Source organism: Rhipicephalus sanguineus, chromosome 5, assembly GCF_013339695.2.
Source record: "Rhipicephalus sanguineus isolate Rsan-2018 chromosome 5, BIME_Rsan_1.4, whole genome shotgun sequence".
NCBI lineage: Eukaryota > Metazoa > Arthropoda > Arachnida > Ixodida > Ixodidae > Rhipicephalus > Rhipicephalus sanguineus.
This window is the reverse complement of record NC_051180.1, coordinates 97,439,265-97,457,067: the sequence shown is the minus strand read 5'-3', so window position 1 is coordinate 97,457,067 and position 17,803 is coordinate 97,439,265. Positions and strand designations below refer to the sequence as shown.

The following is a 17,803-nucleotide window of genomic DNA, read 5'->3' as shown; positions in this document are numbered from 1 at the left end:
TGGGACTCCACAATGGCGGCTTCGATGGCAAACAAAAGTTGCGTCAATGTGAAAACGACGCGGCAGGAACTTCTCTGTGCGTGAATAATGAAAAAACCTGCATGTGATGTTTCGATGACATAAATGTGACATCGGAAACGTCGCGTCCCCACATGCTGGTGCTCCAACACGGCGCTTTCAGTGACGTCAGTGCAAGCCATCTATAGTTATGACTGCTCCTCTACTTAGAAATATCGGGAAGAATTCGAAATTATTGGGAAGAACACGCCGACACCGACACCAGAATTTCTGCGAAACGAGCTCTTTAACGCTATCGCGTTAATATTACACTATGAGTTGTTCATGCATTAGAACAAAGTGAAATGCATCACAACCAGTGTATGTTATCACTCTGCCTGGCGGATCCCTGTAGCTTACTTTTGTGAAGGTAAAAGCAGATTGCCACTTGATATATTCGGAAGTTACATTGCTTTTTAATGCAGATGTATGGAACCACGCCAAGCAGGTGCTTAAGGTTGGTTCACGTATACTTCCCTGTTAAAAGCACACGTTCTGGCCCTGCAGTATTTACCGCATCACGGTGTTTCAAGGTCACGTAATAACAACTTCTTGACGATTTCATATTATGGGGCGAGGTTAACTATGAAGTTGTTCTGTAGTGGTTAAAACAAGTTTTGGACAACGCGCACAGAAAGGAATGTCGCCGGCGCCTCAATGGGGCTAAAAATTTCTTACGCGTAGCGTGGTCATACGTATGCGAAGGTGACAGTATTACTTCTGTCGTGATAGTTAGGGAAAAGTTAAAACGATATCTAAGTACTGTAGAATACATATCGTAATAATATTATGGCTTCATGGTATAGGTTGAGCATCGAGAGGTAAATTACAGCCGAAGCTCCTTCCGGTGGAGCCATCGGAGGATCGGAGCCGTGCAGGCGAGCCTACCGCCTTCGCAAATAGCTCGTTATTGTGACGTCCTGTAGGGCAACACAAAGAGACGCGCTGGCGCGCTTTTTTTTTTTTTGTCATTCTTACTAGAAGCTCTTTCTGTGAACAGAGCCCAATATCTGTCATCGCAAAGGAGAACATAATAGGGAGCTTGAGAAGCGACGGCCATGCATCAGGCAGATGACAACCCATTGTCTATTTTTCTTGAGACGTCAGTCATTACTCTAGCTTGATGGATGGATTACTTGCTGGACCGGCGGTGGACTATGCAGAACACCTTTGCAAGATGCAACACGATATAGTCATAAACGAACCATGTTTAGCGACAGCGGCTACGCTTTAAATTCACAGGTTGTCGCGCACGTACTCTAAACGTTCCCCTACGACTCCGGTGGCTGACATCACTTCAGGTAGCCCCGCCACGGTGGTCTAGTGGTTATGGCGCTCGACTGCTGACCCGAAGGTCGCGGGATCGAATCCCGGCCGCGGCGGCCGCATTTTCGATGGAGGCGAAAATGTTTGAGGCCCGTGTACTTAGATTTAGGTGCACGTTAAAGAACCCCAGGTGGTCGAAATTTCCGGAGCCCTCCACTACGGCGTCTCTCATAATCATATCGTGGTTTTGGGACGTTAAACCCCAGATATTATTATTATCACTTCAGGTATAATTAGAGTTACTATAAAAGCTTCCCTTATAAAACCAGAGTTCCGCATCTCTTTCCAGCAGCCGTGCAGCGTGGTGAAGCCGGCGCTAAGGCACAGATGAGCACAGTGATTGTAGCGCCACCGTAGTTTAGCGCTTTATTCGATAACCAACATCCGGATTACTGCTTCCTAAATTAGTATGACTCGTTATTAGATGCGAAGCATCTGATGGCGGTGTTCAATCCGGTGGTGGTGGTGGTGTGCGGCGTGACCACCCCTACGGCGCATGCGCAAACCCTCTCCGCACACATCTTCTCCACCCCCTCTCCCACTTCCCCTCTCCCCTCCTCCTTGTCTTCTTCAAGGCTGGAAGAAGACAAGTCCACTTGTCGAGGGGTGCTCCTTCTACGTCTGCGGACTGGTAGTGCCTGGCCCGCGGCACGAATGCATTCCACGGGACGCTGCACATCAGCTGCGTGCAGCAGATGCGGAGAGACCGAAACACTCGAGCACATCATCTGCTCCTGCCCAGCGTTATCCGTCGAGCGACGCAGACTGGTGAGCCGCTACCAACATATTGGGCTACCAGCGACATCCGTGGAGGACATTCTCTTCCCTGCGCGGTCACCACTGCCAGCCCTGCGGGCTTTCCTGGAGTTTGCGGGACCCGCTAATCTCCATGATATTTAACCGAGATGCGCTGGCCTCCTTCCCGTGCCAGGGTGGAAGACCTCCTCTCCTAATACCCTAGCTACTCTCCTTCTCACTATCTCTCTCACTATCTCTCTCTCTCTATCTCTTTTAAGCCCACTCCCCCTCCCCATAAGGCGCTTAGCCGTGACCCCGATACGAGAGACAGAAAGAAGCGTCTTCTATTTCCTCATTTCTTCTACTTCTAATAACTTCAGCCCCGCATCCAAACCATCGATTCCACCTTGGTGTTTAATTCGTCCTGCAGTGCATCTCAGTGTACCAGGAATCAAGAAAAAATCTGATTTGTCATCGCCTGTCCTGAAACAGCTATCTCTGCTTCTACTGCACGAGAAATACACCGACCACATACATGTTTACACCGACGGCTCAACGACCATCCGTGATTCGTCCGGGGCAGTAGTTGTCCCAGCGAAAGGTGTAACTGTTAGCTTTAAGACCGACCACCCAACGACATCAACGGCTGCTGAACTGACAGCTCTTCGCGCTGCACTTTCTGTTATCAATCGCGAACAACCGCAGCGATGGTCAATTTTTAGTGACTCCAAAGCAGCCCTACAATCTCTCTTGTCAGCCCTACGGCGTGGACCATATGAACAACTGGTATTCGAGATAAGACACCTCATTCATACGTCATTCGAGAAGGGACACCAAGTGACATTTCAATGGTTGCCAAGTCACTGCGGCGTGCTTGGCAACGAACATGCCGATAATGCTGCTCGGTCAGCTTTGCAAGGAGACAAGGAAGAGGCTATACCGCTTTCAAGGTCTGATGCTGCTGCCATGCTTCAAAGGATCGCAAAGAATATTTCGCACTCAACACTGAATACGTCAAGAAGCCAAAACTACCGGCAACACCACCTAAACGAGTTGCGGCGACTTCAAATACCATGTGGACTCCGCCGAAGAGAGACCACTCTGCTATGCCGCTTATGGCTAAGAGTGGCTTTCACGAAGTCATATTCGTTTCGAATAGGGATGGCCGACAACGCTCTTTGCGACGCCTGCGGCACCGAGGAGACCTTGCAACATATCTTCTGCGACTGTCCTCGCTACGCTGCGCAGAGACGATCCCTGGTATTCGCTCTCGCTCATCTTCACAACAGACCGTTGACACTAGACACGATTCTCCAATGTCATCCTGATAACTCATCGAGAATACAAGCAACCAAGGCATTGCTCAAATTCCTAAGGACAACAGACTTACACGAGCGGCTGTAGACTTTTTAATGATGCCGCATACCGCACAAGACTGCCGCTCTGCGCTGTGACGTTATGTGTGTGCGTGTGTGTTCCCCTCTCTTTCTCTCTTTCTTTACTCTTCTTTCGATCTCCCCCATCCCTTCCCCCTGTACAGGGTAGCATACCGGTTATGCCAAACTGGTTAACATCCCTGTCTTTCCTCTCTCCCGTTTTCTTCCTTCCTATATTATATATGTCGGCTCGAGCACCCAGCCCCTGTTTACGGATTTTTTCATCGCAAGCGTCCATCTTCCCCTTCCTGCCGTTTATTTGGACTTTTTAAAGTAGCATATAGAGTAAGTCTAGCGTGCAACGAAAAGATACAGCGGTATGCGATGTGTCATCACACAACGGAACATTTGTCTTCGTTAAGAAGAAATTGAGCCATCAACACTGTTTATACGTACCAGTTTATAATCAAGTGGTTTTCGATTCTTACTTACAAAGCGAATAGAACACAGGCGCAGCGCAGGTAGACCACCAAAGCTCATGTTGCGACTACAAGAAGTCTGCAGACGTGAGCTGTGGCTTTCCTTGAAAACATTGGTTCGTTTAGCGCGCGAGGCAACGGATGGATGTATGCGGAACTCCGCTAACTCTGTCTGCTAGATTAACTCCAAGTACATTGCGCATGTAGCGCCATCTGTGCATGTAGCGCCAGTGCAAAACTCGACTGTGTGAATATGCTTTCAACCGTGCAATGACGGCAGTTTATCTGCCGTCATTGCCTGCGGAACGGTACGACTGTCGCCTGACAAATGCACCCTGATTGGGTGCGTGCATGTCGTGGGCTCCCATTTAAGCTGTAAGGAAGGTGACAAAGCGCAGGCACAGAATGATGCGAGAAGATGTGATTTCTGTTTGCCTCAACGCTTCCAGAAGGATGTCTCCTGAATCAAGCGCGGCGTTCTCAAATGAACGGTAAGTTTCCAATTTATTCAGCGGCAATCGTTCGGCAACAATTCCGCTCAAGTGCACATATCTCTGGACCTCGCACTGACCCGGCCAGCGAGCTTCTCCATTCCACCATTGCCTGGACTATCGAACGTCAGTGCGCTTACTGTTATCGCGTGTGTACAGCAACGCGCCATATAACTAGGATAAAAAAACAAACAAACAAGATGCACCGCGAGTGGATTTAACATTGGCAGTAACTACCCGTTTTATTTTCAAAAACTCCGCACTTGGCAATACAGGAAACAAACAAAACGACACGCATTTATTGATTACAACTATCAGTGAACGTATATCTTCGCGGCCATTGACGCTCAGTGAGCCATATGGAACAAAGGTATGCAGGTAATTAAAAAAAAAAGAAAAAAACAGGCCGCATTAAGAAAACGTTGATGTTGCGGTTCGTGACAATGCAAATGTACTACACGTAAAACATGCGTTAGCGAGAAGGCGCAAATTAAGCAACTGGGACAAATGCTGAATGTCGGCCTGGAAGACTCGTCATACAAATGCTTGCGTATGCAGCAAGAACAGATTACGTGTGCCTACTGACACACGTAAAGTAGAATAGCTAGTTTGACAAAAAGCGTGGAACGAAAATTGAGGAATCCGGCAGTAAATTACCGTTTCTTGTAAACGCCTTGAATAGGACGCGTAAATGTGTAGTTGCAGCCTGTCAGAGAGGCTTTCGTCGAACGAAAGCCTCGAGAAAGCTGAATTTTATCGAAAATTACCTTACGAACATTCAAGTATGCAGAGGTGCACGCTCATACGCGTACCAGTGACGGGCTTAACGCTGCTTTTAAGTCCACGCGGCGCGGGTGTGTGGAGAATCGGAAAATCGGTACATGTTTCGAGAACACTTGTGGGCACATTGCGCTCTATATGATACAATTATGCGAAAAAAGCCGACGGCAACCGCGGTATCTATCACATATTCATACGCGCGGCATCTAGCGCATATGCGTAAGGGGAGAAGACGCATGAATAGCAAATTCAGGTTCCACAGAAAAAAAAAGATCAATTGCCCTGTACTGTGTAAGAATGCGGGGGCACCATAAACACGTACAAGCTGCGCATGATGAATGGTAGAGGCGAAATGAACCATATTTTAGTATATATCACAGCCGCCCGTCTCTCTTCTTTTTATTTTTTGAGCATGCATGGTTCAGGTAAAGAGCGGCGTCCATTTCACAAAAAGCAATTACGCTAGAATTGCTCGTAAGATAGAATTTGTGATAATGCTGATGCCAGAAATATCATCAGCGAAGGAAAGTGCCCAATGACGAGGAGCATTTACTTAAGAAGGTTCAGCCCCGGAAGAGTAGGCCGTATTTGCTGCTGCTGCTTCTTGTGTAAAGTACAGTACTCATGAATTGTAACAGGACAATTTAGGGCTAAGTGACGCACATACTTTCGTTTCCACAGTCTTCAGTTCGGGCCATATCGGCGTAATTTCGACTCAAATGCGTAGATCAGAGCCAACATTATCCTTAGAGACCAGATTCGTCGCGATATGACCTGGTTATACTGGGCAATTTCTCATGCTAGTCGTTATACTAAAAAATTTGATGTCACCTTCGAATCCGTGAGTACTGTACATGCGATTAGATTCACCAGTCGCAAAATTTCATGAAAATTTAGCTGAAAATGTTAACTTTTCTTTACGATGAGTCTCGCGCCTTATTAGGCTCAGGCACATGTCCAAAAGTTCGCTCGGACAAGTGAGGCTGTGTAGTGTCTGTCAGCTGTTTTAGCGATGACAACCCAAACTAAAGCATCACGGTATCTTGGTAAAGCTCCTTTTGCTCCTCGTCAGGTCAGTACACCTTGCGAACAGTTTGACTGAGCACCGACCTTGTTCCAAACTAAATTGCAGAGGGCAGCCAGTAATCGTACGTACTAAAACATGTTGCAGTAATATCTTCACGGTGCTACCGCGTTAGGCGTAACAGATTGTCACTCGGCTCATTCCTTACCGAACTACTTGCCTGTTTTTGTTTGTTCGCTGCTTTGCCAATTGGCTGTTCTTCCAATCCAGACCTCATATGGTGTCTGTGCCATCCTGTACCAGCGCTCGTAGCTGCATTTAAACTTGTTGAGCACTTCGTGCGGCAGCAGTTTCACGTAAAGCTTAGGACTTAATACCGTCGTATCGCGCTGATATGATGACAGTAAACCGAGAGTTCTGCTGCTTTCCACATATGTGTGCAATACATCCTGTCCTATGGCACGATGTGCTCTAAGTAAATGTCGAAAATCACGAAACGAATCATTTTCAGGGCAAAAAAGAAAGCTGCTGACTCTCCGTGAGCTCTCTTTCGTGACATTTTAAAGAAAAGCCTATTTTCAGGCTCTTAATAAGAATAATTATGAGCATAATTATACAGCATAGTGTTTTGGGGCGTCCACTGTAATGAAGTACTGCATAAGTTTTTCGTGGCATCACATACGTGCCTTTCCCTACAGAAACGTTCCATATGCCGTTTGAATAATTACACATGTTTCCGTACGATTCCTAAGGAACTATACGTCAGCAATATGGAAAATAGATTGATTTCTTAAGGAAACATATGAATGGCATAGGAAACGTTACAGTAGAGTTACGACCGCCTTTCCCTGGGTGAGCAGTGCAAATATGGAATGTCCGAAGCATTAACAATGCGCAACTCCGTGTTGCTCGCAGCGCCACAGTCCTCGCTTAACCAACGTACGTTATAACGGCATGTACAAAATCAAAACGCATACACACTGGTAATAAAATCAAAGCAGGCAGTGTGTCCATTCGACTGCTCATCAGTGGGAGGCTACAGGCGTGGGTGAGAAGGTTTCTAAGCATCTAGTTAATACCGCGATGAAAGCACATATGTAGTCGTAGCCGCATCAATTCTTGCTGCGCGTGCGACAGCGTCCAGGCCCTTAATAACCGCTTTGGAAGCCCCTGAGATTTCCATAAACATCACCTTCTGCGGAATGTTTGCGAGAACGTGCAAGCTTCATCGAGAGCAGATAACGAAAAATGTGGACTAGATTAAATTCGTTGGACTGACTCTCAGTTGCCGTGCTGAAAACGCAAAGGGACGAACTTGACGTTGTGGCCACCAACCGTCGCCGTTTCATCTTCAGGCTACGCGCATTCGAAGGATGCGATTCACCGAAAAGCTAGTCGTTGTATTCTTCCTGTTCGGACCGTCGCGAGCCGAAAATCTCTTCAATCTCTTCGAGAGTCTTTCCCTTCGTCTCCGGCAGGAAAGCGGCCACAAGTATGAAGCCAGCGGCCATGAAGCCCGCGTAGAACCAGTAGACGCCGGCCTCGCCCACCAACGCCATCATGTCGTTGTATTCCTTGGCGACGAGTGTGCCGCAGGAGAAGTAGAAGAATATAAGGAAGCTGGCGGCTCCGCACTTGACCCGCAGCGGTAGCATTTCGCCCAGGAGTATCGAAGGCACCGGGCTCAGGCCCACGGAGAAGCCCAGAAAGTAGAGACACAGGGAGAACAGGGGCAGCCAGCCGTAAGAGTGCACGAAGCTGGGTCCCAGTGTGCGCTTGAAGTGGTAGAAGCAGCCCAGGATAACGAGGCTGATGCCGGACACCGCTGTCGAAAAGAGCATGAGGGGGCGACGACCAAGGCGATCCGTGAGTTGCGTGGCGAGGCCTACGCACACCACCTGCGGCCAGAAGAGGGACTATAGCTCGCAAGAAAAAAAAAATAACTTCATTTCGAGAAATTCATTCAGACCCTTTGTCAAGAGGTACGTGAACCCGTCAGGTAGCACTTGGACCACTCCCAGATTTCGAAAGCACCACATTTGCTGAAGAAATGCCTTCTGCGCGGGGAAACGCGGCTGAAGCTGTCCCACACAGCCAAAACAAGTGACGCACTACACAGAACTTCCGGCTCAATTCGAGCCTTAAGGGTGGTGAGGTAGATATCACATCATCAACCTGAGGGAAAGTACATCAGCTCCAGATCGCACCCAGGACGCACCATCAGCAGGCAGGAAAGACCCAGGATCCAATAACGCGGTGACCGACGCCATGAGGACTGATGACGTGGCGTCAGTTCCTCACGTTCTTGAGCTCCCCGTCTTTCCTTCGCTGCTGCCCCCCTGGCTCACGTAGCTCGAACTTGCGCTCTGCGAATGCTGAAATTCTAACACTCCTTTGAGAATGCAGTGTATTAAGAGAGTCAAGGGGCACTACATTTTTGACGTCTAATTCCGCCAGGTTGGCATTCTGAGCCAATCAGTGACGGATAATTAGCCCTGACAGCCAGCCAAAGCTGACATGATAGTAAAATTGAGTTTCCTGAATAGCTGCCCGGATTATGCTCATAGACGACGTGTAAGTCCGGGGTGAAGGCCTCGTCAGGAGACATATGAGTCTCCTTTTGCCTTGCCACGTGGACATATTTCATGTTATGTAACTATGTCCGAAATAAAGTGAAACTGAAAACTAAAAGCATGAACGCGCTGTGCCCGATCTAGGGCCATGCACAAGTGCGTTTCTTGTTCACTAAGCATCCATCGCATAAAGCAATAACTCGAGGGAATCTTACCTACTTATGTTACTTTAACATTCTTACTTTCATTGCGAAAGGCAGGTATATTGTCTTTAACATGTTGTTTACTAACTGGCAATCTAAAATCACCTGCACAGCACCCACGACGATGGTGCTGTCGGCCGCCGACAAGCCTGTGCCGGCCGTGGTGAAGATATCTTGGGTGTAGAATAGCATGACCACGATGCCCGAGAATTGCTGCAAGAAGAAGGCGGCCAGCGTGCACAGAAATGGCTTGTACACCCAGGGTCTCCCGAGCTCGGCCAGGGTCAGCGGTGATTCAAGGTCGGCCGTGACTGCTTCATGCATGGCTCCGAACTCTACGGCCACATCCGGTCCGCGATAGAACTGGAGAGCCCTAGAAGGTGAGAAGAGACGTGGTAGAGTTTTGGTTCCATAGGACATCTGGTGATGGATCTCCAACGCAACTGGCGGAAGGAAGCGCAAGCAAGTCGTCATTGAACTGCCCCTGACTGCGTCGCATGAATTAGGAAGCACTGCAGTGACTGAATTAAATACTAGCTCACTCTCGTTGGTCAATATGAATCTTAACCAGCTAGTATAGATATCACCTTGAGGCTTTGTTGATAAGTAAATACTGATTACGAAAATTTCATGTTCACAGAGCATAAAACAAGACGAAATGTTTGATTTTTGTACTCCTCACCGCCCTTCGTCTTTGGGATGTTATTGGTAGCTTACATCATGCGTGGGATACTCTCGCACATAAGCGAAATTCGATACATGTACTGGACCATTTATCACTGAATTTTGCGAAAGGGTGAGGAGGGGATGGTTAGGGGGCAAATACCTAATCCTTCACTGCACGAGATAAATGGCACAAATCTCGTTTGGACCCTGACCGCGATACACAAGATGGATTTCATCTTCATTTCACGTTTAAAAAGGTAATACGCATAATTTATAGGCTTCGGTAACATTGCATTGCTTGGCTCGACGTAGGCCGGGAAGATGCCTCCTTCCATAAGTTACCAACTCTTTATTAGAGATGCGAGGTGTCTAGTTGGTCCGAAGTACTGACTTGCGACATATCTAATTAGCGCAAAAAGGAACGAAGGACAAGGCGAAGAAAACAAGCACAGCTATACGTCCTGTCTGTATCCTTTGCCTTGTCATTCGGTGTGTGTGTGTGTGTGTGTGTGTGTGTGTGTGTGTGTGTGTGTGTGTGTGTGTGTGTGTGTGTGTGTGTGTGTGTGTGTGTGTGTGTGTGTGTGTGTGTGTGTGTGTGTGTGTGTGTGTGTGTGTGTGTGTGTGTGTGTGTGTGTGTGTGTGTGTGTGTGTGTGTGTGTATTCCAGCGAAACCGAAAGCTCCCAATTTTGTAGGCTGACAATAACGGCACCCTCTGCTCTCACCTGAGCGCCGAATCCTGGCGCCCCACTTGCAGCAACCAGCGGGGAGAACCAGCAAGCATGGGCAAGAGCACAGCCATGATGACAGGCGGGACGATGCATAGTGCTGCCAGCAAGTCATAGTGACACCACTTGCCCAATACGTAGGCCGTTAGTATACCGAAAGTGATTGCCATCGTGCACACGGTGTCCAGAAGACCCCGTACCTCCTTGGGACTCACCTGCAGGCAAGAAAAAATTGCACCATACTGTGCTACATATCCAGGACTTCATATATCAGGCCGATGGCAGTGCTGGATGTTACCCATCGCAGCTTTATCTCACTAGGTCGCCTCTGGTGGCGGCAAACCTCATTCGCTTGGAGGCGTAATTTTGAAAACGTAAATACGCCTAAATACACTCCTTTCATTCTTGTGACACACACGTTATGAACGGTCCAGTAGAAACGGCACACAAGAACAAGACATACGACTCATTCACGATCAGAAACTGCTCTGTTGTGGCTGTGCGTATGCCACAAGCTCGGATTCCTTATTTTCGTTTCCTCTTGTGCAGTGCATGTGTGCGAGTTCTGCACGCGTCTTTAACCTGACAGAAGAGGGCGTTAGAATCGTTTCAAGTTGGCTAGAGTGATCATCATTTTTGCTGACTTACAGAGGCGAACATTACATACATAGGTAGGATTGGTAGGATTTAGTGTGACATGAGCTTATTTTGCCAGAATATAAACCTCTATTCTCAATCATTAGGGATTGCAACCGTTCACATGTGTAGCTCCTGCCATGCTTTAGTTCTCTTCACGAAGTATTTGTTATAATAAGCGAAATGAATAATTTCATCCCTTACTCTTCCTTGTTACAATATTGGGGCAGCGATTTTAGTATCCGCGTTCGCGTGGAATCTGCAGCGAACAATATGGCGCGATACAAGTAACCAGTACGGACCGCTGCACAGATTAGACACGACGTGTAGCTTTTATATGCCACAAGGACTAGCCAGGCAAGATGAAACGTGCATTCGCCAGTTGAGACTCGGCGTTGCCTACAAGAAATGCTTCAAGCACAAGATCAGGCTGTCGGACACGCCTACGTGCACCACATGTAACACTCAGGAAGACTTAAAACACGTCCTCAGCGACTGTTCCCGTTCCGACGCAGAACGACAGATTCTAAAGGCAGCACTGCATTTGCAATGCGGCTTGAGCTTGGAGCTGCGGCACCTTCTCGGCCCGTGGCAAGACAGTGCTTGTGGGATGCGTAACACCAAAGCGTTATTGGTATTTTTGAGAACCACTGGACTTAACGAAACTTTATGAGTGACTCTTTTGTATATATGTGTGTGCTTGTGAGTGTATGCATTATTTTTGTGTATACCTGATCACTGTATATATCATAGTCACCACCCGACACCTGGAGTAGCAAGCCAGGCGATAAACCAGGCTAATATCTCCGGGAATTTAATTAAAGATTATTATCTCTCTCTATTGGGGCTCAAAGCGGTGCAAGGATATCGGTGAGCGTCTTCGTCCCGCCCCCAAAGGCGTAGCCAAGGGGGGGGGGGGAGTAGTTCAACCCCCTATCTCTTTTTCAGTTTGCATGTGTGTATGTACACGCACGCATACATACACACGCGCGCACGTATAGAGGCGTAGTACCACTTGTTATGACTGGCAGTCGGTGGCGATGCGCTGACCATGAGAATCTGCGGGCGAGGCGTTCTCACACTGCTAGAACACCTGCATCCTTCCACGAAACGGAATTTCTGGGACGACGAGTGACCAACAATGGGCAGAATCTCGGCCTCAAGGTCTGGGACGGCAAGGCCGGAGACAATGGGCCACCTGGGCTTGGCTGGTACGCTGCCGAAGTGACCTGACGGGTATATTTGGACAGGAGTCTCCACAAACCTTTTTCTGCCCTTCGGGGAAGAACTGCAGGAGCAAGCACGTTCTGCCTTCGGGGAAAGAACTGCAGGAGCAAGCACGTTCTGCCTTCGCGGAAAGAATCGGAGGGGCAAGCACGAGGAACCTGTTGTCCTGCTTCCCCCACCTGCGTGCCGTCAACCGCCGGACCCTTGCTGCTTCAAGTGTGCAACGACCCCTCAGCGACAGTGAAATGGACTGTGCCATGGTGGGTGTGGTCGTGTGTGTGATTGGTGGTCATCAAGAAAGAGGAGCAAACTGAGGGGTTAAAACGACGGTGCTGAGTGAGAAAATGGGGCTCTGAGCCCTCGGTAACAGGCTCATCCAATTCGCTCGTCGCTGAACTCTGACCTTGTCACGATGTAAACTGAGTGTACAAAAAGTGCCAGTAAACTGTTATTGTTTTCCCATCTTGCTAACATCAGTTCCTCAACCCGGAGACTCGACTACGCTACCAAACGGAGTCCGGGTACGACGCTGCCCTATCGTAGCAACAACCTGTTGCCGATGAGGGATGGATTCAAATACCCAGGCACGACACACTCCCAGAATAAAACCTGGCTGCGCCCTTGTGCCCACTCTGTCCTTCGCTTCTGTCTCTGAAGCCTTACCCTTCCATTCCCACATTACGTGGGAATGCCAATCGCGGCCCCCAGACGTCAATTCTCCCCTTTTGGGGACACAATCTCGATCAAGGCAGTGGGAGAGCTGGCTTGCTAGCAAGGATCGGGAGAGCCAGCTGGCTCTGCTCGACCAAGCCAGCGAGCCGCAAAGGCCAGTGGAGCCCTGGACTAGGACCCCACCCACTTGCCTAGAAACGTTATAGAGGCAATAAATGTTTTTACTATTGAGCGAGCTGGCTCGCACTACCCGAAATTATGCCCCAGTTAGATCCAGAGGCTTCTCGTGGTGAATGATGATTTACCACCATCTTCTGGAGGTTACCTTCCATTAATAATGATTTCTTGGGTTTTAGGTGCCAAAAGCACGATATGATTATGAAGCAGGCTGTATTGGGTACTCCGGAATAATTTTGACCTCTTGGGGTTCCTCAACGTAGACTTAAATCTGTGTATACGGGTGTTCTTTGCACTTTCCCCACATCGAAATGGAGCTGCCGTCGTACCCGCACCCTCGAGCTTAGCGGCGCGACACCTTACGTCCAAAGCTACTACGGCGGGTACGGCCATCAGAACACCGCCTCCACTAGTGGAGCGCCACCTCCATGAACGAAGTCTGCTCGGAATGTAGTTTTCTGCTTCGTGTGAATATGTGACGCGTGCTGAACTAGGCGCTCTGTAGTGCAGAATTAAGATCGAGCTCTATCTTGTACTTCTCTTGACTCTCACCTTGCTTAAGACAAGCTAATAAATTCTGTGTGACCGCCAAGCTAGACATGTTCAATAATACACTTATGGCATGGAACCGTATGCTGCGGTTAAGAGACGAGATTATATCTTTAACACCAGACAGAGGAATAGAAGTTTTCTGTAGTTACCTCGGAGATAAAGACCGGCACGGCTAGTGCAGCAACACCCGTTGCCAGTCCCGTGAATGTGCGGCCTAGCAGCAGCATCCAGACTGCGGAGCCCGTGGCTATCAGGATCCAACCGGCTATGTGGAAGACAGCAGTGAGCAGGAAGGTGTATCGTCGCCCAAGGTACCGGATAGACGGTCCTGGATAGAAATGTAACCACCTTTTTTTCCTACAATTTAAAACGAATCTGTTATTTTATTTATTTATTTATTTATTTATTTATTTACTTGCTTATTTATTTATTTATTTATTTATTTATTTATTTATTTATTTATATTTATTTATTATTTATTTATTTATTTACTTATTGCGAGCGGTCTCGGACTTTGCTAATCTTTCCATTAAATTTATAAAAGTTTCCATTAAATTTATAAACGAGTGCTCGAAAGTTTAGCTGCACAGTTAACAAACTGTAGAGAAGAAAGGCCCGGCGTGCGCCCCTGCAAAACGTTTGCGGATTTCATTAAATTCTATAATTATTCCCGCGAAAACATTTCACCAGAACAACGTCAGATAACGCAGAAACATTGCTGCAGTATAGGCGAAACGTTCCACAATGTGGGTTGTTTTTCCCAGGACTCCCCCAAAAATTTAAGGATGCGGTTTCCGAAGAGAAAGAAAATTTTGTCGAAACATCCAAAGTAAACTGTAAGATGCGGTGGACTATACACAGACGTTGAACTAACGCTATGATCAGTGTGCTACCAACTATAATTAACTATTAATTACGTTGCGGTGCATGTTTAAACTTTAAAGTGTAGCCGGTGACCTTCTCGGAGACAAATATAGGCATGGAATGAAATCGTCGGGCAGCGTAAAATTTAGAGAGACGCGACATTAATCCTGCGATAAAAACGCACTGTTGTTCCACTTACTTTTCGAACAAACCGCTGTTTTGAGCAATGTAGCAGACACTTTAGCAGAACGACCAAGTATTCGGTAGCAGTATCGAATGAATGTCGCGCAACTGGCATCACCAAAAAAAAAAAAAAATTCGTTCGGGCTGATAGTACAAGTACGCCTTGCGAGAACGCCGGATACAATTCGTCGATTTCAATAAGGGCCGTGAAGCACATAAAGTTTTGTGGAGCCGCAACATTGATATGGGGACGGATTACCTGCGAAGCTGTATTCGCGTTACGGCCGTATACGCGCCGGTCCGTTCGTTTTTCCGGCGTGAGCGATTGCATGCACACGAAGGCGTTCTTCCTCTTTTGCATGGTCCCACTTTTGCTGCCTGCACATGCGTTGCTGCTGTCGACGCGTCTCCTCTTTGTGAACTTTTTTCTCCGGCGTGCACCCTCTGCGCCGTCGCGGCGGCTTGCCTTCTCCGGTTTCTCGCAGTGCTATACGTCGCGGAAAAAATCAAGCGCCGACCAATCGTTAAAACACACACACAAAGACAAAGACGTTTCGGTCCCGCTACGGGGACCTTGTTCATTGTGAACAAGGTCCCCGTAGCGGGACCGAAACGTGAAGAAGGTCCAGCGGTACCGAAACGTCTTTGTCTTTGTGTGTGTGTGTTTTAACGATTGGTCGGCGCTTGATTTTTCCGCCATGAACTTTCCCGACCAGAGGGGTTTCCGTCGAACCCTGGACTTAAGTACTATACGTCATACTACAGCAGCGCCACCATCCAACGCCAAGGCAAGCGCCGACACGCGTGAGCGCGCTCCGCCGGACGCGCCGCCTCCATTCTCTATTTCTACATAGGGTGTCTACATACGGACGCGAGCCGGCCAAAATACCCCCAGCGAACACATGGGCTAGAGGTAAACAGCTTCGCTTTTAAGAAGTTACTCAGCAAATATTAGTGAACATCAACGGACATTCCAGTCTATATAAACTTGCCTCCGACCAGTCCCCCGACGAGCGCTCCGATGTTGAGCAGCGATCCGAACCAGCTGCTCTCGTTCTCGGTCAAGTGCATCCGTTGGCGCATGTCCGGCAACGCCGGGGACGAGTACCCGACGGAGAGGCCGTAAGAGACCGCCGCCATTGCGGCAGCCAGTTCGGCGAGGAATAGGTGCAGGCATCCATCGGAGTCTTCGTTGCATGACCTCTTCGTCCACGGCCACCGCCTCCGCCGCCGACGCTGCCATTGTTCGGCCATCAGCGAAGGCCAATGGCGGCGAGCGTCGGCCGCTGGTGGCTCTGTCTGGCTTTCCCGGTGCCTTGTCCGCACTGGAACAACGACACGAGGCTGTTTTGTTATTACATAAAAGCACCGCAGTTACCTAAAACAAGCGGGCACAATATTAAGACGCATACACGGGTAAGTAGATGGTACATTAGAACATCGTTCATGCGTTCTTGAAAAAAAAATGCGGGGATAAACGTACTATCCGGGAAAGCGCAATCGAAATTCACTAAAACATCGCGCAGTTTCGCTTGATAACGATATCGCGAACGCTGGGAAATCGTATGAAACGGGACCGTATCAACGAGGTTATGCTGTATATGCACAGGACGAGCGGCTGATTGATCTTTCGGATTGATTTTTGGCTGATTGACTTTTCAGACCTTTGTGGTCCAACCATTTAACACTGCATACACGTGTCGAAATGATCGAGTGCAGTGTTTACGCAAAATTAAACAAGACTTGGGAGCGGGCTGACTGATATGCTGTGAGTAAAGTTGGGGCGCGGTTAAGCGTTTCACTTTTGTGTCCATTTAAATACCGCAGTATGCCTTCGCGAGTTAAACTTCCCAGGGCTCAGGAATCAGTTGTCAGAGACGCTATTGTGGTGCTCTCCGGATAAATTTTGACCACTTACATGGAGCACGATTCGTGCGCGTTTGCACATTGACCCGCGTGTTAACAAAGTCGCCGCAGCCGGGAATCAAACCCGCGACCTTTTGCTCGGCAGTTGAACGTCATAGTCGAGGAACCACTGTAGTGGGCAAGTTCAGGAGCCCTTTCCCTATCGGGGAAATGGGGAAACGTCATAGTCGAGGAACCACTGCAGTGGATAAGTTCAGGAGCCATTTCCCTATCGGGGAAATGGGGGCAAGCGAAGCTTGGCGTGGGCGTGCTTTCTTTATTTCTTTCTTTCTTTCTTTCTTTCTTTCTTTCTTTCTTTCTTTCTTTCTTTCTTTCTTTCTTTCTTTCTTTCTTTCTTTCTTTCTTTCTTTCTTTCTTTCTTTCTTTCTTTCTTTCTTTCTTTCTGTCTATCGCATTGCTCAATGCTCCCTCCTAACGTAAGCGTTCAGTTTTTTTTTTTTTTTGTTAGGTAGCGGCCGTCCCCGGAACGCTGTTTTCAGGCTGAATCGGCATGGCGTCTTTCATCTTCTTTCCATCGTTCGTCAACCTCTAGAACGGCCCAACGAAAGGACCATCACACGATCACGGAAACGCGGGTTAGGAATTTAATTTTCTCGATATCCAAATTTTCCTGAAATGCGGAATTCCTGATATCGACCTTACGCGTTGCACAGCAGATCGCTTTCAGTCCGCCTACACGAAATGTTTCAATGAAGCGCCAATAGCAAGTGTAGTGCTTTCGTTTTTTTTTTCTTTTTTTTTTGCATCGTTGGTAGAATGCGTTCGCATGCTTCAGCTCAGTTAATAATGGGCAAGCATGGGCGCGTGGCCTAATGGTCAAGGCACTCGATATGGGGCCGGGATGACCCGGGTTGAAACCTCAATCCTCGGAAGAAAAACTTTTGTTTTATTTATCATTTCTTTGGTGCGCACCAGTTGTGGGTGAGTTGGTTTTTTTTGTTTTGGAACACCATCACCAGCTTCACAGGTCATTAATACATGCTTCGCTTGAAAAGTCCACCAAGGAAGCGGGGTACGTGATTCGCTTTTCCACGAAACGATTTTCTTTGCGCGGTACCTGTCGAGATAGCGAGAAACGCTCAGACAGTGTGAGTCAACTTTTGCATCCCGAATGTCGCAGTCTCTCT

At 48.1% G+C, this 17,803-nt stretch overlaps 1 protein-coding gene across 1 annotated transcript; it reads right to left on the bottom strand.

The window, feature by feature from the left end:
- Positions 1 to 6,663: 6,663 nt before the first annotated feature.
- LOC119394042 (facilitated trehalose transporter Tret1-like) lies at positions 6,664 to 16,053 on the bottom strand. Its single transcript, XM_037661255.2, has 5 exons — positions 15,743 to 16,053; positions 13,853 to 14,031; positions 10,437 to 10,654; positions 9,153 to 9,420; positions 6,664 to 8,169 (listed from the first exon to the last, which is right to left on the bottom strand). The coding sequence occupies exons 1-5, from the start codon at positions 16,002 to 16,004 to the stop codon at positions 7,663 to 7,665; spliced, it is 1,434 nt and encodes a 477-aa protein (XP_037517183.1). The 5' UTR covers positions 16,005 to 16,053; the 3' UTR covers positions 6,664 to 7,662.
- Positions 16,054 to 17,803: the final 1,750 nt, after the last annotated feature.